The following is a 19,402-nucleotide window of genomic DNA, read 5'->3' as shown; positions in this document are numbered from 1 at the left end:
CCCCGCCGCAGCACGACACACACAGGCCTCGGCGGCACGAGATGGAGCACCTCACGCTCGGGCGCCGACAGGAAGTGCGGCTGGGGACTACAGCTCCCGGCATGCCCCGCTGTCCCGGCCCCGTGGTGCTGCGCGGTGGCTCCCGCCTATTCTCCGAGCTGCTCCCGGTGCCGCGGCATGGCGGCTCACTGCTCTCTGCAGGCCAAGCGCCTGCTCCTGGACCCCAAATTCGAGGGTTACAAGCTGTCTCTGGAGCCGCTGGCCTGCTACCAGCTGGAGCTCGACGCGGGTGAGGAGTGGGGCGGGGCGGCACGGCTTGGCTGGGCGGGTGAGACAGCCGGCCTCCCCTTCGCCCTGTGGCCTGGAGGGTCCTCCTGCGGTACTCCCCTGGGAGGCCCAGTGGCCCTAGTTGCAGGCGTTCCCCGAGGTGGGGGCAGCCCGGCCCGCTGTGATGGGCGGCCTGCGCGCCTCTCCTGGGTCGGAACAGTCGGCGGTTGGCATACCTAGCGTTTCCTCTTGGTTGCTCTCGTTACAATTGGCTGCACCGTTGTCTTTGGTGTCCCCGTGTGTTCACCCAGCTCCGTGGTGGATCAAGGTCTCAGGCTGTTGTTACATCCCCGCACATTACAATGGCCTGCCCCTGTGAGTTTGAACTGAGTTTCTAAATTAGTAAGGGAATCTGTGTGATAAATCTGGCTTTGCCTTGTACACACGCAATAGTGTTCACAGTGGCAGGGTACATGTGAATGTGATGGAGTGCAGGTGATTTATAGAAGTATGTATAAAATCAGTATCTCCTACAGACCTCAGCAGTTAGTCTTTTTACTTTCTTGCTCTATCCACAGTTCAGATAAGGATCTAAGGGTTGTTTATTCCGTGCTCTACTTTTTGTGCTAAGTGTTATGAGTAACATTTGAGGTACTGGTCCATTAATGGACTAATTTGCTGAGAAGAATGTTAGCACAAAGTGATGTTGGAGATGTGCTTACAACCTTAGGCATGCCCCCTGAAATCTCTCATCCACCTACAAAAAGACTTAAATAAAGATATGGGCTTTGTAGGCAGATGAGTTACTTTTCTGAGAGAGTAATATGTAATTTGGGTGGACTGATGTCTGCCTCTGTATGTCTGCTGATTTATGTGCTTGTCTATAGAGCTAACTATTACTTGTTACTTTGGTTTGTGTTAAATACATGGTATTAGTAGTGGGTCAGAAAGGTGTGTTTGCCATGGTAAATTGTGGGCAGAATGTGAAGCTGTTTGTGAACTGTGTATTGCGGGAGTGAATGAACATGAGGTGGTATTGTATGTGCATCTGTCGTAGGGCTGGAAAATTCAAAAAGAGTAACATTTTTGTTATGTACTTTGATATTTTTTACTGTAAGACTAATTTAGGTGCCCACTTTTAAAAGACAGTCCAAATATAAGTGAATGTGTCTTAGGAGTGTATTACAGCTGTGTCAAAGATGACAGCAATTAGTGTGGTGTAGGTACAGCCTCTTAGTTTGCCCTTTATTTGGTACTCTGCCTTTGATTAGATAAGGTCTGTGGTTCTTGGGTAGTCAGTTGTGCACCTCTTCTCAGTAGGTGAGGTTTACAGATTCTTATTAAATTTCTGGAATGATGGAGTAGCTAATGGAGAGATGAATCTAGCCAGTTCTTGTCTATTCAGATATTTTATGTAATAACTTCAGTAGCCTGTGTGACAGAAGATTGGTATGTGTGCCATTTTCCAATTCCCATATCACAGAGGCCGAGATACCTGTTTTCTAGACGTTTTGTTGTCCTGGGTTTAGCAGCAGCTGTCAATTTTTTCTCCTTCTTAGTAGCTGGTGCAGCATTGAGTTTTGGCTTTCAGCCTGGGAATAGAGCTGATAACACCGATGTTTTTAGTTGTTACTAAGTCATGTTTACTCTGACCAAGGACTTGTGTGTCTCATGCTCTGCCAGGGAAGAGGGAGGCCAGGAGGAAGCTCAGACAGGACACCTGACCCAAGCTAGCCAAAGAGGTATTCCACACCACAGCACGTCATGCCCGGGGAGGTAACTGAGAGCTCCCTGGAAGGGCACGGGCTCTTTCTTGGGGTCAGACTCATTTCGGTGGGTGGTATTGTAGTCCCTTCCCTTGTTATTTTCTCTGTATCTGTCAGCCTATGCTTGTTTTCAGCAAGCTAGATGTTTATTAAAACAGGAACATTTTATGTTTAGCCTGTTAAGGTACTGCAGTAGAATAACCAAGCCTTGTACTTTTACTCAACAGCAGCAATGAGATGATGCTGCCATTAACTATAAAAGGATATTTGTTGATATTAAAAGAAAAAGAATTAATGCAGGGTTAGAAAGATCTTTGGTTGCTGATACTAGAAAATAAATTAAGCTCTTCCGTGAGGATATAAAATTATATGAAATACTGAATTACGGCCACTGGGTGGCATTGCAGATCAAACTATGACATACAAGCATATAACATTCGATGCACCAAATAATATGTTGTTATAATTATTTTACATATTTTCCAGTATTGTAAAGTTGTTTTGATGTATTCAGTAAACACTGAAAAATGGGGGATAGAGGGGATGTTCCTCACTAGTTTTCCTTTTTTTTTTTTTCAGTTCTGCTGTATCATGTTTGATGGCAGATAAGACTCCTCTATTTATTTAAAGTATAGTCCCTTGATAGTGTTCTTTATTCAGAGGAGCTTCTTTTTCTCAGTGCAGAGTAATAATTATAATAAGATCCACTTAGGTCAGAGATGTCTCACTCCTGTTGATTCTTATGAGTTCCTTTGCATTTAGTGCTTTTTCTTTTAGGTAAAGGTGACATGTGTGAAACTCTTTGCTTAATTATCTTTGAACTATTTTGAATCAAATTACTTTTTCAAGCATGAAACTGGAGGTAAATATAATTCTAGAAAAGTGGCATAATTTTCTTTGTACTAGTCTGAAATATCCCACCTAACCAGGGTTATTGAGAAATAATATTGAACGATGGGATATAATTTATACATTCTGTATATTTGGTCTCTTTTGGGGTATGACAGAGTATGAATCAATGTTCCGGGGTTTTAGTAGTGCAGATTTATCAACATTGAAGGAGACCATGCATCATTCTGTTGAATAGCTGTCATTAACTGCTGCTTGTTAATTGAGCCTCCAAAAAATGAAGAGCCCAGTGCTAGGCTCTTAAACAAACAACCCCTCCCCCAAAAAACACACCAAAACACCCCAAACAAAGCGCACAGAACAGCCCATACAACAAACCCTACCATAAACCTAACAACAGCAAAAATCAGCAAAAAAATTCTGACCAAACAAAAGCCAGGCAAAACTGTGTGACTGAATGAGGCGGTGATCTAAGTATTTTTTCTTTTCCATTTATATTAACTTCTCTTTTTCCTGAATTTGCTTTATTAAAAGTCTCTATTTCTTCTCTCTTTTGTCCTTTATTATTCTGCACTCAGCTCTGTTGGTTTTCTCCTCATTTTTCCAAGGACCATCAAGAAAACTTGAACCTGGAAGGCTGTAGAAAGAAGGAATGAACTTCATCCTAGTGTAAAATCTCCTATAAACTATTTGAGCACATGGTATGTGATAGCAGATGGCATTTGTGCACACATTTCACTTGATCACAGAATGGATTTCAATTAATTGAAGGTGGAATAGTTACTCTAACTAGTTCTCCTTGGCATAGAGCTATATATACAGGATACATTCTGCAAGCAATTGATAACCTTATTTAAAGTGTTTTATGACAGTGCAGTAGAGATTTGTTTGAGTTCCTGGTTTAAAATTGCCCATATATTGTATAGTTTCTGACTCCTGTTTCTGAAGAATTAATTCAATATTGCAATTGTGCAGTATTCCTAATCACTTGGTATTCTAGGTGTGTCAGCATTTCAGGCTGAAAAGCTCAAGGCCAAAAACTTTATTCATGGTTATAAAGCTCATCACATTACAATTAGCTAACCAGTAGTGTATTATTCCAATAGTTTTCTTGACAGGTTGTACACTTGCTTCAGGAAGCATCGAACTTGGAATGTTCACTATGTGTTTCAGTTGCAATTCTGACAGTAGCAACATGTCTAGGGGGTGAGGAGGGAGAAGTGGAGAAGAAAAGCCTTCTGAAGTAAGAGAGTTTTAGGTTATCTGTGTTAAAAAAGCTTTACATGCTTCCGCATGTGTGTTTAATTTCAGATCAGTTAATGTAACTATACAGGAAGTAGATGACATCTACTTGGTTTCACTGGAAACAGTTATCCTGGATTATATTTGATTTTGTCTTTAATTGTTTTCAGAATATTCACATCATCTTATGTCATGTTAGAAAATATATCTCTGTGATAAAGCTTGATTGTACGAACAGCTTTAAAAACATTTTCACAACAAACATATCCTTCTAATCTCTTTTACTGTAATGTAAATTTCTTTTAGTGTAATTTACTGTAAAATATTCTAATTATTTAAAGTAGACATTGTAATGGGTAGCAGTCTTTCCCACTATGTAAGGTGCATTTTCTTCTGGCTCCTTTGTGGATATTCTGGCTTGTTTTGAAGGGCCCTGGCTCTTCAAGGGAACAGCAATTTATTAATTGGAGGGATACAGAAATCCCTCCTGTGTGGTGAATGTGAATAATGATTTGAGCTGAGTGGAATTAATACTGTTGGCTTGCAAATATCAACAGTGATTAGGAGACTAATTGCTAATTATTTTGCATAGTGTGACTGGGTATTTTTATTAATCGGACAGTATAATCTTGCACAGTTTCCTGTAGTCACTTTTATGTTAATATTAATAGCCCATGTCCCTGATGGGGTCAGTTTTCACTGAGCCATCCAGTCACTGTCTGATGGATGGTTTTGTGACAGCTGTGCAGTGGCACTGATTGCACTGCAAAATGATCTGCTGTTGCTGTAATTGGTGTTCTGGCAGAGCAGAGGAAATTACTGGTTCTTCAGTAGGTTTTAAGTAGATGCTAAAGAGCGTAAGAGGTCTAAGATGGGGACTGCTACATAAAGTTGTGAATGACCCCTGATATGAGTGTGGATGGAAGTGAAATACTGGAAACAGCTTTGCTCTGGTTTTGAGCAGAAAAGAGAAGAAAGTGGAAGATAAAATAGGAGGAATTAAAGTAACTGTTGCTGTGAGAAGGATTAGCCTTGAGGTGCTTTCCCCATACTCTGGTTTTAAAGGCTAATCGTCATGGGCTGACAGTTTACTTAAAACTGTCTAAAGGATTTTCCTTGTGTGAAGTTCAAGATAAACTTCCTGCAAGGAAGCTAAGGATCCTGAGATGACTGTACGAGAGAGTGAACTGGAGTTCCAGTCTGTCTGAGACTATCTGCAAAAGGATGACTAGACTTCTACTGATGTCTTGGCTGAAATTTGATGATTTTTCTGTATTATTAGATGTTGCAACTACAGCTGCTTGATCTCTAGGTATGGAATAGGAAGAAAAAGCTGCATAGTTTAGATAAAAGCTTGGCTTGTCTTAGGTAAGACCAGTTCTGATTACTGGCAGCTGATGAGAGGTTTTCTATTTGGAAAAATCTTCCTCAAGTGGATGAGCACAGGTAGCATTTGTCTTGCCTTGAAGAAGGTACTGTAGTAGCGAACAGCCAGTGTTTCAGCTTCTTTCAGTTAGACAAAGCTTAGTTGGAAATTTTGGTGGCACTTTGGCTATTTCAGGGGTGGCTTCTGTGAGAAGCTGCCAGAAGCTTCCCCCATCTCCAATAGATCCAATGCCAGTCGGCTCCAAGATAGACCCAGCCCTGACCAAGGCCGAGCCCATCAGTGAAGGTGGTAGTGTCTCTGGGATAATACATTTAAGAAGGGAAAATGTTACTGCACAGGAGCAATTGCAGCTGGAGAGAGGAGAGTGAGAATATGTGTGAGAAACAGCTCTGCAGACAGCAAGGTCAGTGAAGGAGGAGGGCAAGAGGTGCTCCAGGCACCAGAACGGAGGTTCCCCTGCAGCCCATAGTGCAGATCGTGGTGAGGCAGGATGTGCCTCAGCAGCCCATGGAGGTCCCAAACCTGCACTGGAGCAGGCTTCTGGCGGGACCTGCAGCCCCATGGAGAGAGGAGCCTGGGCTGGAGCAGGTTTCTGGCATGAGCTGTGGCCACACAGGAGACCCACTCTGGAGCAGTTTGTGCCTGAAGGACTGCACCCATGGAAGGGACCCACGCTGGAGCAGTTCATGAACAACTGCAGCTTGTGGGAAGGACTCCATTTGGAGAAGTCAATAAAGAGCTTAAGGTTTTTTCCCACCCTGTTTTATGATTCTAACTGTTTTGTGTGGGAGAGGCTCCATACTGGAGCAGGAGAAGCGTGTGAGGAGTCCTCCCCTGGGAAAGAAGGAGCAGCAGAAATAACACGCGGTGAACTGATCACAATCCCTATTCCCTATTCCCTTTGTCACAGGTGGGGGAAGGAGGTAGAGTAAATCAGGAGTGAAGTTGAGCCTGGGCAGAAGGGAGGAGTTTGGGAAAGTGTTTGTAAAATTTGGTTTTACTTCTCTTTATCCTACCCTGATTTGATTGGTAATAAACTAAACTAATTTCCCCAAGTTTGGTATATTTTGCCCATGACGGTAACTGGTGAGTGATCTCTCTCTGTCCTTTTCTTGATACATGGATGTTTTGTTATATTTTCTCCCCCTTGTCCAGCTGAGGAAGGCAGTGACAGAGTGGCTTTGGTGGGCATCTGATGTCCAGCCAGGATGAGCCCACCACCATGGGCCACTAATGGTTATAGTTACTGGATGGTCTCAGTGAATAGCTGCACTGGCCTTCAGTGAGGATGACCTGCTTTCCAAGTTTATGGTGAAATTTTAAACTATGTATGCATAATGTATTTTTATTCAAATAAGCCAGACCCTATCGACAAAAGATGGAGGAATTATTCTTAAGTTATGTTTGAACTGTCAATTATTACATGATAAATGAATGTTTAAATAGTCTTTTTGTCTTTTTTTCTTGTTTTTGTTTTTACCTCCACCAGCTGTAGCAGAAGTGAAGCTTCGTGATGATCAATATACCCTTGACCACATGCGTGCTTTTGGCATGTATAATTATCTTCATCTTGATTCCTGGTACCAGGATAATGTCTACTATGTTGATCAGTTTGGAAGGATTATGAATCTGTCAGTGACTCTGGTAAGAATAAACTTTATTAAAAAATTACTGAATTTGAAAAAGTGGGACATAGGATAGAAAATATAGCAGTTAGGAGCTGAATGCAAAAACTGAGGGAAGCTACTGCCGAGAACAAGGTAGACTAACACAAGTGCTGTTCACCAGGAAGGATGAAAGGATTTAAAGTGAGGTGTCTGACACACTTTCCTTAATAGTATTGCATTAGTATTGCAGTAGTGCTTTCAGTCACCTGCTTCCAATCTGGGGAAGATAGACACAGTGACAAGTAGAAGAAAGAGTGGATACTTCTTTTCTAGTTGCTGACACTTCTTTTCTCCCCTATTCTACTTAATGTTTGTTTGCTAATGTGAAAATCCTGACATTGTAGATACAAGGAGAGAAAGAAGATATATGGATTAGAATTAGAAATCCGGGTCTTTATGGGCTAGTAGCTTACTCTTGGCATCACTTCTTGGAGGCAAAAAGATGCTGGTGGCCTTGAGCAAACCTGAAATAGTGCAAGCAAGCTAGCCACGTTTGGAAAAACATGACAGTTCTCTGCTTTTATGCCTATGTTCTTAAGTAGTAAAACTTTGTTTCTTTTGAGCCATTTTAATGCATTGATGCACTAGTTTGCGGTACAGAGCTGTTCTGCATTCTGGAGGTGAAAGGACACATTCTGGAGGTGATAGGCACCATATTTCTGGTACATGCAATTGTAGTACTTGGTCATTAAGGAATAAAAGACTGGAAAGGAAAATATCTACTATCATGCTACCAAAAAATTTGACTTGTAACCCTGCAGGACAAAAAACACAGGGAGATCTGTGATAGTTTGAGAGAGCATGGCTTACTCTGTGAAGGGTTCTGGTGTGGAAATTACTAGTCCAAGGCCAAGCTGAGAAAAATCCAGAAGTGGTAGTTCTGGATTTTTCAGGAAGTAGAGGTTTCCATAGGATGGTAGATGGGAAACTGAAGCTGCAGAACAGTTCCTTTACTTTTCATGGAATGTAGAAGCAGTTGGAGCCTTTGGCAGACTCTTGCTGAACAGAATAATCTTCTGGGATTTCTTCCAGATCTTTTGAGATACCTGGTTTCCCAGTAGGAACGTCTAAAAGAAAGAAGCTTGTAAAGAAGCTTGTCACAGCATCATTTTTTTGTGTGCTTTTTTTTGTGGTTGGTTAACCCTGCCTCACAACCAGACATGCACCCAGACACTCTCTGTGGTCTGTCTTCAACAAGACAATGAGAAGATAAAGCAGAAAAAAATTTGTGGATTGAGATAAAAGCAGGAAGATCACTTACCAGTTGCCATCACAGGCAAAACAGACTATACTTTGGGGAAATTAATTTAATCTATTGCCAAAAAAAACTTGGAGTAGGATGATGGGAAACAAAGTCACACAAAGCTCCTCTCAGGAGCTGGTCTTGGGCTTTCCATGGGCTGCAGGGGAATATCTGCCCCACTGTGGTCCTCTCGGGGTTGGAAGCAGCCATGCATACATAGCACAGGGCAGCCCTGGTCTCTTCTCACAGAGGTCACCTCTGCAGCTCGCCACTGCCACCACAACACAGACACCAAATTTATTCCATTACTAGGAGGGCACTAAAGTGTGCAGATTTCTTTCTTAGCATATAAAGGATTTTACTAGATAAAGGATTTTAAAACAGTAATTTGCATTTTTATGTGCAGCAAATTGAAATAATAAATATTCTTCCCTAGGACTAGTGGGGCTATTGTAGTCTTCAGGAAGGTGGCACCTGGTTAATACCTAGTCACGAGTTTCAGTTCCACCCTACTGTGAAATAAATAGCTGCCATCCTGTGTCCTAATGCACAATGCAGACTGTTTTGCAAGGAGATGTGTTTGCATATGCATAAAAAGGAGTGTGTTTTCAGAAACATGAACAAGGTGTCTCATTACAAATGTGCCTGGCCATATATTAGGCAAATGTGTATTACGAATAATAATACTGTTTTCAGCCAAGAATAACTTACAAGTTAGCAATGGCCACAGTTAAAATTAATGTCACTCATCTTTATAACAGAAGGTGTAACAGTTTAACATGCTTATCGTAAATTCAAAGTGAAAGAACACATAGGCTTTTTAACACATACTTATTTCTAGCTCTACTTCCTATTTTGGTTGCAAGTTTGATTCTGATATGGCAGTGTGTTAGTTGTCCATAAATCATGACTTATCCCTGCAACTTAGGTGTTTCAAAAGATGTTTTCTGTGAAGGCAAAAAGCATAGGTACCTTGTCACTTGGGAGTGAAAAATAGTTAAACAAAGAACCTCTGTGGAGAAGTGAAGGGAGTTGGAGAACTGGATTGACAAGAAGATGCATCTAGTTTCTTCTTAAAGAAACTGTGTTGCTCTCATTTAAACATAATTACAGTGAGGAAACCTGACTTCTGGTGAAATGACTACAGTTCTTTTAGCCAGTTCTTGCTAGTGTAATGCATGACTGTAGTATCTTGGCATCCCCTCATATAGTAAGGGGTTACTACTGACCGTTGTTAACCAGCTGGTGCACAGAGAAACAGTAAGTCAAAAAGCAAATCTGATACAGAAGGGTTTTGAGCGCAGGTTGTGTTCCTGGTTCAAGACAGTTCATCCTTCATCCTTTTTGTTGTCAAACTGAGGTAAGAGACTGTTCTAATAAATGCCTGAAGTGAAATTAGTGATCAGGAACATTGTAAAAAAAGCATTTCCTTTCTTGCTTATTGAGAGGGAGACTCTGTAATGTGTAATGAAGATCATTTTTCACTTTTTTTCAGGAGATATATTGAGTCTTGACATTCCTGCTTAGTACTGATAAATCTAATGTGAGCTTTAGAAGAGTAAATGGTTGATGCTTGATTTTTAATTACATACAAAGCTATTTGAAGCTTACTATTAAGATTCACTTGAAAGCTGGTAGAAGTGTGTTCTTCTCTAATGCTACAGAGTATAGCCCTGTAGATCATTGTTAAGAGGGATGGTGGTGCTTCTTTCCATGATCAGATGCATGAAATTTGTTACTATTTCTTTCCCTAGGCACCAAAGTCATTGCTAGTTACAATGGAGCACTTATTGTAGAGAACACTTCCTTTCAATGAAACCTTAATTGTGGGATTTTTGTTTGGTTTGTGTTTTGGGCTTGTTGTTGGGTTAGGATTTTTTTGATTGGTTGGTTTGTTGGGGTGTGTTTCTTCAATTCTTTCATTCTGGCTTCCTGTATGTGTTATAAATTAGTGGAATAGTTCAAGGAGCACAGTGATTCAACCAAATCTGCAGAGTGACCCTGAATGTTTTCAATAATTAAAAATCAAATCTGCATCTTTTCCATTGCAGGTTTCATAACAGCCCTTGTGCCTTTTTGGAGTATACAGTAACCCTCTAATACGAATTCAAGTAGGCCCAAATGGCAAGCAGGCTATCTGCTTGTCATCTGCTCATTCTTGCTCTTGGTTATTAAAATGGTACTTAGCCAAATCCAATTCCTCTTGCTTACATTTGAACATGTTTTAAATGCATATGATTTTAATAACATCTGGAAAATATTAAGGATTTAAAATCCGCTCAGATACAGGATTCTCAACAAATGAGGTCCTGGCATGCTCTGCAAGCACAAGTGTGCTCTTTTTGCGAAGCATATGTGTGTGCTGAAGTGCTAAGAACTCTTTTAAAGGTGGTGTTTTATATGTATATTTTTGCTTTATTTCATAAATCAGACTTGAGTTTCTTTTTCTGGAAGTAGGTATTGTGTAGAGATGATTTCCTACCCCCAACCTGTTCACTGACCAAGTGAAAATGGAAGGACAGGAGATGCTTAAAAATACTGTAATTATTTGCAGCTGAAATTCCAGGGCCTGTGATGAGTTGCTGGTTTAATCTGGTATTTTTTCACTGCTATTTCTTAGTCTCATGCCCACCCTTACTGTAGTAAGAGAGTGCATTTTGTGTGGCATAGAGTAGATGAATTCTTGTCTCCCCCATCCCAGTTTTCAATACAATAATGTGCTTCTGTTAGTGCTTCTTTTAAACATGTTTGTAAAGTATCTTCCTTCAAATCTGTTCCTGTAATATTTTTCCTTCACATGCTGTTTTTCTGTTTTAGAGATCTATTTCAACTTAAATATCTTTCAGTTTTAGTGACACTAATGCTGTTTTTTAGTAACAAGGGAAGAATTTCCTCATTTTAAAGCAAGAGTTTTCTGGTTTGTGGGCCTTTAAAATAATTGTAGGTCAACTGAGTGGAAATTAACCTAGTAAAATAAAACTAAAAACAGTTTGGCTCTATGACCATTAGTTATGTTCTCAACATAGTCTATTAAGAAGGTAGATTAGGTTTAAAAAGGGAAATGTTGACCTGTAAAGGCCAGTCAGGCACTTTTTTTCCAGATATGACTGTTCAGATATATGCTTGTTCAAATATATGGAGGTATGGTAGTCTGCAAAATATCTGCCAAAACCTGTTGAAGCTAATTTTGTTTCATTTATTATATATGTGTATATAAATAAAACTAGCTGCATGATGAGGGGAAAGGACCATGACATCAGGAGAAAGACAACAGAAATTAGTTTTGTTTGTTATTACTGGAAGACCTTTTTGGAGACCTGAGATCAGATTCTGAAGTCTATGAATCAGTATAAAGGGCAAGGTAGTGGTTTTTTTTGTTTGTTTGAATTATGTTGTTAGTGTCCACTATATATTTTAGTGGCATTGAACAGCCCAGGTTCAAAGGGATCACAAAAGAGAATAGGTTACAGCCTTTCATGGGAAGTCTGGATGAGGTTATCTACTACCTTAGGCCTCCAGTGATGGGGACTCTGCCATGTACTTGGGGAGGCTGTTCCAGTCATTGGTGGGTCTCACTGTAGAAATTCTGCTGAGTTGAAACCTCTCCTGGTGCAACTTTTACCCATTAACCCTTGTGTTCTCTGTGACTCGTGAAGGGAATGCCTCAGTCCTCTTTGTAGCCACTGTTTAAGTACTGGACTACTGTCATGAGGTCCCCCCTGAGTCTTCCCCAGGGAGACAATACGTACGTCCTCCGATCTTGCCTCACAGGGCGGGTTCTCCAGCCCTTTGACTGTCTTCATGACCTTTCTTTGCACCCTTTCCAGTCTGTGTCTGTTTTCAGTTGTGGGGACCTGAACTAGATACCGTACTCCAGGTGTGGCCTGACAAGCACTGACCAGAGTGGGATGATCATGTCTCTGTCTCTGCTGTTAATGCCCCTGCACATGCAGGTTCAGACCCGATTTAGAATCATGTAATAGAACGGTTAGGGTTGGAAAGGATCTTAAGGTCATCAAGTTCCAACCCCACTGCCATGGGAAGGGACATCTCACACTAAACCATACCACACAAGGCTTCGTCCAACCTGGCCTTGAACACCGCCAGGGATGGAGCATTCACAACCTTCCTGAGCAACCCATTTCAGTGCCTCAGCATCCTAATAGGAAATAATTTCTTCCTTATAGCCAATCTAAACTTCCCCTGTTTAAGTTTGAACCCATTACCCCTTGTCCTGTCACTACAGTCCCTAATGAACAGTCCCTCCCCAGCATCATTATAGCACCCCTTCAGATACTGGATGGCTGCTATGAGGTCTCCATGCAGCCTTCTCTTCTCCAGGCTGAACAGCCCCAACTTTCTCAGTCTGTCTTCATATGGGAGGTGCTCCAGTCCCCAGATCACCCCTGTGGCCCTCCTCTGGACTTTTCCCTTTTTATGCTGAGGACACCGAAACTGCACACAGTACTCCAAGTGAGGTCTCACAAGAGCAGAATGAAGGGGCAGGATCACCTCCTTTGACCTGCTGGTCACGCTCCTTTTGATGTAGCCCATGATACAGTTGGCTTTCTGGGCTGCAAGCGCACACTGCTGGCTCATGTTCATTTTCTCATCGACCAGCACCCCCAAGTCCTTCTCCGCAGGGCTGCTCTGAATCTCTTCTCTGCCCAGTCTGTAGCTGTGCCTGGGATTGCTCCGACCCAGGTGTAGGACCTTGCACTTGGCATGGTTAAACTTCATAAGGTTGGCATCAGCCCAGCTCACAAGCGTGTCAAGGTCCCTCTGGATGACGTTCCTTCCCTCCAGTGTATCAACCGAACCACACAGCTTGGTGTCATTGGCAAACTTGCTGAGGGCGCACTCAATCCCACTGTCCATGTCAGTGACAAAGATGTTGAACAAGACCAGTCCCAACCCCTGAGCAACACCACTCGTTACTGGTCTCCAGCTGGACAGTGAGCCATTGACCCCAACTCTTTGTGTGCGGCCATCCAGCCAGTTCTTTATCCACCGAGTGGTCCATTCATCAAATTGATGTCTCTCCAATTTAGAGACAAGGATGTTGTGTGGAACAGTGTTGGAACGCTTTGCACAATCCAGGTAGATGACATCAACTGCTCTACCCCTGTCCATCAGTTCTGTAGCCCCACCATAGAAGGCCACCAAATTGGTCAGGCAGGATTTCCCCTTAGTGAAGCCATGCTGGCTGTCACCAAGCACCTTGTTGATTTTCACGTGCCTTCCATTAGAATCTGCTCCAAGATTTGCCAGGCACAGAGGTGAGACTGACTGGTCTGTAGTTGCCCAGATCATCCATTTTCCCCTTCTTGAAAATGGGGGTTATATTTCCCTTTTTCCAGTCATCGGGAACTTTACCTGACTGCCATGATCTTTCAAATATGATGGCCAGTGGCTTAGCAACTTTGCCCTTGTTGCTACACCAGTGCACTGCTTGCTCATGTTCAGCTTGCTGTCCACCAGGACACCCCAGTCCCTTTTAGCAAGGCTGCTCCGCAGCCACACAGATCCTGGCTGGCTCTGGGCTCTTTGGTTATTCTGTACCAGGTGCAGGACCTTGCCTTTCTTTATCTTCACAATGTTCTTGCTTCTCCACTCTTCCAGGCTGTTTGTGTCTCTCTGCAAGACATGTCTGTCCATTTCATCACCTAGTTTGCTGTCATCAGCAAATATGGTGAGGGTGCTTTCAGTTTCCTCATCCAGGTAATTTATGAGGATGTTGAACAGGATGGGGCTTTGAATGAATCTGTGGGGGACCCCTCTTGTGACAGACTGTGAGCCCATTTTATTTAGTAGCTGCTTAGTTCAGTTGAAAAACTTCAAGCAATTAAGTTCTGTTTCAGCTATTTGAAAGATTATAGAGGTGTGACTGATGTTGCTGAATCTGCAGTCTGTGTCTTGTGTTTTTCTGTAAGAATATTTTGTTTGTACTCTTAATACTGCACCCTGGTCTACTTTATAAGTAAATCAAGCCGAATTGTTGGTAAAGCATGTACTGACCACTTTGTAAACCGCAGTACCGAGTTCTTTACGAATCATAAATATTTGTTTGGGGTTTTTTTCTAACAAGCCTTTTGGACTTTCAGAGATTACTTTAACTCACAAAAGGCAGGTAAATTGCAGTCCTGTGCAGGCAGTGGCATTGCTGGCATTCTGCAAGCCAAATAATAAGCAGAGAGTTACAAAGCCTTAAGCAACAAAGAAGGGATGTGAGAGTGAAGGCAGAAGATAAAGAATAATCCCTAAAATATGTCCTGGAAGACTTGCCTTTGTACTTAATGACAACAGCTGGAAATCTAATTTACAGCACAAAAGCAGTTTCTTCTGCTAGAATTATCAGGAAATGAAGAAGGCAACACAGAAATAAAGCAGGACTTCTGAGAACAATTACTGGTGGTATAGATTACATTAGTAATTTTGCACTATTATGCAATCAGGCTGATTTGTGTAAAGTTTATATTGCAGGAAATACTGGATTTATTTTTATGTTTTGTTGTGGACTTTTTTCCCTTTATGAAAAGAAAAAAGTCATATTATGTATTATTTTTCTTGTCATCTGCTGTAGTCTCTCTCTTCATGCTCAAAAACAATCCATGCTTGCAGTTTAGCTTAAAAAATAAGATTGCAGTGTGCCACTGTAGAATCACAGGACCTTTTAGATTGGAAAAGACCTTTAATGTTGAGTCCAACCGTTACCCCAGCACTGGCAAGTTCACCACTAAACCGTGTCTCAGAGCACCACATCTACAGGTCTTTTAAATACCCCCAAGGATGGTGACTTCACCACTTCCTTGGCACCCTGTTCCCATGCTCAGTAACCTTTTTGGTGAAGAAATTTTTCCTGACATCTAATCTAAAACTCCCCTGGTGCAACTTGAGGCCATTTCCTCTTGTACTATTGCTTGTTACTTGGGAGAAAAGACTGACACCCACCTTGCTCCAATCTCCTTCCACATAGAGAGTGAGAAGGTCTCCCTTGAGCCTCCTTTTCTCCAGGCTAAACAACCCTAGTTCCCGCCATTGCTCCCCCTTTAGACTTTTGCTCCAGACCCTTCACCAGCTTCTTTGCCCTTCTTTGGATGTGCTCTGGCACCTCAGTGTCTCTCTTGCATTGAGGGGCCCAAAACTTAACACAGTATTCCAGGTGTGGCTTCACCAGTGCTGAGTACAGGGGGGTGATCACTTCCCTGGCCCTGCTATTTCTGATACAAGCCAGGATGCCGCTGTCCTTCTTGCCCACCTGGGCACAAGCTGGCTCATGTTCTGCTCTGTCAGTCAGCACCCCCAGATCCTTTTCTGCCAAACAGCTTTCCAGCCACTCTTCCCCAGGCCTGTAGCATTGCATGGGACTGTTGTGACCTAAATGCAGAACCTGGCACTGAGTATTGTTGAACCTCATACCATTGGCCATAGACCGTTGATCCATCCTGTCCAGATCTGTCTCCAGAGCCTTCCTGCCCTCCAGCAGAACAACAGTTCCACCCAACTTGGTGTTTGCGAACTTACTGAGAGTGCACTTGATCCCCTCTTCCAGATCATTGATAAAGCTGTTAAGCAGATCTGTCCCCAGTACTGTTCCCCTGGAGAATACCCCTTGTGACTGGCTTCTGGCTGTATTTAACTCCATAGGATAATCATCATGTGATGGAAAAATTATTTGCAAATATGATATGAATTAGTACAGCTTTGTTAGCTAATCATAGTTAATAAAATGACTTAATAAAATGTCTGCTCTAGGAAAGCTGAGAAATGATATATCAGCTTGATATTCTGCATAACAGAATAGGCTAGAATTCCTTTTAATTCAGAAATGAGTTTTTATGAACTTGAATACAGTTCTGTGGCTGTCATTTCTTTTAAAGTCTCCACATTTTTACTGGGACTAGAATTATTTGAGGTAGGTGATTATCTGTAATGCTAGGGGAAAAGTAGTGAAAATCCTTTTTAAGTAACTAGTGCTGTAAAATGGAAAGAAAAATATGAATGCTGAAGTATCAGTTATAGAACACTTGTGTTTTCAGTAAATAGAAATCAATAACAAAATCCCACTACCTTTCCGACATACGTGGGAATGATGCTCGCTACCCCCTTTTTCCAAATATACTCAACTGCACAAAGAAACTGGCGAGTTGCTACTGAGATTTGTTATTCTTAATTTGACTGTAATAGTTATTGAAGTTGATAAATGCTTCATAAAGTCTTAGCAGGTGACTGTTCCCTTACAGGACACTGCTCTACAAAAACCGAGAGAAGTTTTCCGGCTACCTACAGATCTGACAGCTTATGATAATCGCCTTTGTGCCTCAATACACTTCTCATCTTACACATGGGTTACCCTTTCTGATGGTACAGGAAGACTGTATTTAATTAAATCAGGCAAGCGTGGAAACAGTACATCTGAAAAGTGGGAGGTGAGTCTTGCAATAGCATATTTAAGAATTGTACACCTTCCAAATTATTCTTACTCTTGCATTTCTGATGAGAATTGCATGTATGTAATGTGAAGAATTAAGCTTTAAATCATAACTATCACTGATACAGGATTGTGTTCAGTGAATAATGACAGAATGAGTTTTTTATGCACAAAGTAGCTAAAACGCAAGTTTTGGAAAGGGAACATTTTGACTGAATGAAAAAATCTAACTAAAAGCGTCTCTGCATAGGTGGCTAAGTGATTGTCTAGTTGGAACTTTTTCTAAACACTGTTTCTTCTTTCCCTTACCCATTTATATGCCTGTTTAGGATTCTACCCCCCCTATTTTTTATTGTTTGCTATTTCAACTGACCTGTGGAATAATATACAATGTTTTAAAAGTCTGAAATTATTATCAACCAGGCTAAAAGCAATGTTCATTTTTAAGCTAAGAGATTTCTGGTTTATGCACTTAGCTCTGGAAAATTATTGGTACTTAATATTTTTACTTAAAATTGTTTTTCAAGTTGTTAAAATTGCATCTGATTTCTTATGATTAAATTCTTTACATAATTAATTACTTGAAAGAGTCTTGAGAAGAGGTGATTTTGTGATCTTCCTACACTGATAATGATATTGGTTGTTCTGCCTGAACACAGCAAGTGTAATTTAAGTTACATTTCTGTCTGAGCTCCTATGACTCTCGTGGTATGTGGTTAGTTCCTATTTATTCATGAAAGATGAACCTGGTATAAATCTGGCACATTTCACATCTATTTTCTCTGTTAGAGGGCAGCTTCTGAAATAGTCAAGGAGGTTTTAATACTGGCAGGAACTCGGATATATGTCCTGAAGTAGAAGATTTCAGCATGATGGATTAGCTCTTTCTACACCTTTTGAGAGTTGAGTAACTAGGAAATTAGTCACCCTGTTCTTTAGATGGTTGGTAATAAATACCAACTGTTTTTTATACTGTTCTATGAGAATGCTAGTGCATACATAAGTGACATTGGACTTCCCAGTGCTAACAAAACCATGAGATTTATATGTTGAGGTTCTGTCACCCTTAAAATTAACTTTTTGAGTATGTCTAGCACCCAGTGGTTTAGGGTGATGTTAGCATCCCAACCCCATAAATCCTCAGACCTTATTGACTGGTTTCAGTAACAACAGCTGGATTGAGCCTGTAATTGTTCAGCCACTGCAGTTTGAATTCAGAGAATCATATAATCAACTAGGTTGATTCCTTGTCATTTCTTTCTTTTGTTTCGTGTGCCAATGTTTTGTTTCTTCTTCTTTGCTGTTTGGATTAATTTCATTTTTATGTTCTTGGGGGTTTTGATGAATAAGTACTGGTTTTGAGAAAGGCTGAAATACATAGTTTCTAGAATTAAAACTTTTAGCTAGAGGTACCAATTGCTGAATGTCTCAAACTACAAGATGTGCAGTCCTCTTCTGTGATTTTTTTTTTAATGTTTACAGTGGTGTTTATTAACCTTTCAATATGACATATTTATGTACTCTGCCCACCTAGTCCCATCTAAATACTGGATGGACTTTTTCAAATGGTATACATAAAAAATTAAAAACTTACAACCCTAGCTTCTCCTGTGCATTAGTATTATACGCCTTCATTTCATTATAGGCTTTTGTTTCTTACTCCCCTTCAACTTTATAGAGAAGGAAAACTGAATCTCTTTGTAAAGATAATAGCCAAATAAAGAGAACCCTTGTTCCCTCAGTAGTGGTTGATGGTTAAACACTGGCAGCCAATGCACTGGACCTTTTTATCTTCTTGTTTGCCCATGTCAAGGTCTATAGAAATTTTCAGGATGTTGGGGGCCTAGAGAAGGGGTGAGGGCCTTGGTGACATGCTTACATCTTCAATGTGAGACTGTTTCCCCCAGTTGATATGCTGTGTTTATGGATCCTGCTCTGTCAGTTGTATCTCTACTTATGTAGTAGACAGCCATAATGCAGGCGTTTTCTTTATGCTTTGTTTAATGACCCATATAATGATTTTCTGATAGAAGCAATAATGACCTCTCTGCCAGTGTGGTTTGTGGGAAGTAAGGTTTAACTGGCTTGACGTTCACTGGAGCCTTTCACTGCTTTCTGAGAAAGAGCAAAACTTCCAGTTTTAACCAACTGACTTTATACTACACTTTTGTCTTCTAGATTGTGTTTAATGAAGAACTAGGAAGTCCATTTACTATAGTACACAGTGTTTCATTTGTAAAATCTGATACTCATTCAGTAGCTGTGCTGCTGCTTAGGGTAGAAAAAGATGAATTGGACACAAAAGGAAGTGGATTTCATATTACCTTGGAATGGGTTACAATTGCAGAGAGAAGCAAAGAGGGTAAGTCTTTTACATTTATATTACTGGCGACTAATGTTTTTAAAAAAAATAAATCATGCTTTTAGTTTTTGTCGTAGAAGTCTAAGAAAAAACAGAAAAAGCTAAATGCTTAGCTTCCTTCTGACCTTCTTCACGGGAAAAATCATGTACTGTGAACTTACCCAAAAGATGACAAAGACTGACTTAAA

At 41.0% G+C, this 19,402-nt stretch overlaps 1 protein-coding gene across 2 annotated transcripts in view; it reads left to right on the top strand.

The window, feature by feature from the left end:
* The first annotated feature begins 132 nt into the window (after positions 1 to 132).
* NUDCD1 (NudC domain containing 1) overlaps positions 133 to 19,402 on the top strand; it is a 34,697-nt gene continuing 15,427 nt past the window's right edge. The window contains exons 1-4 of one of the 2 annotated variants that reach the window (XM_061373395.1): positions 133 to 289; positions 7,001 to 7,155; positions 16,665 to 16,850; positions 19,031 to 19,214. In XM_061373395.1, coding sequence (XP_061229379.1) covers positions 178 to 289; positions 7,001 to 7,155; positions 16,665 to 16,850; positions 19,031 to 19,214 — 637 coding nt within the window. In that variant the 5' untranslated portion in view covers positions 133 to 177. The remainder of the gene's footprint in view (positions 290 to 7,000; positions 7,156 to 16,664; positions 16,851 to 19,030; positions 19,215 to 19,402) is intronic. The other variant, XM_061373396.1, reaches the window with a different exon arrangement.

Source organism: Neopsephotus bourkii, unplaced genomic scaffold (assembly GCF_033783945.1).
Source record: "Neopsephotus bourkii isolate Nb327-2 ecotype Australia unplaced genomic scaffold, CSIRO-AGI_Nbou_v1 NB_1630, whole genome shotgun sequence".
In the NCBI taxonomy this organism is placed as follows: Eukaryota; Metazoa; Chordata; class Aves; order Psittaciformes; family Psittacidae; genus Neopsephotus; species Neopsephotus bourkii.
This window is presented reverse-complemented; position numbering and strand designations above follow the sequence as displayed.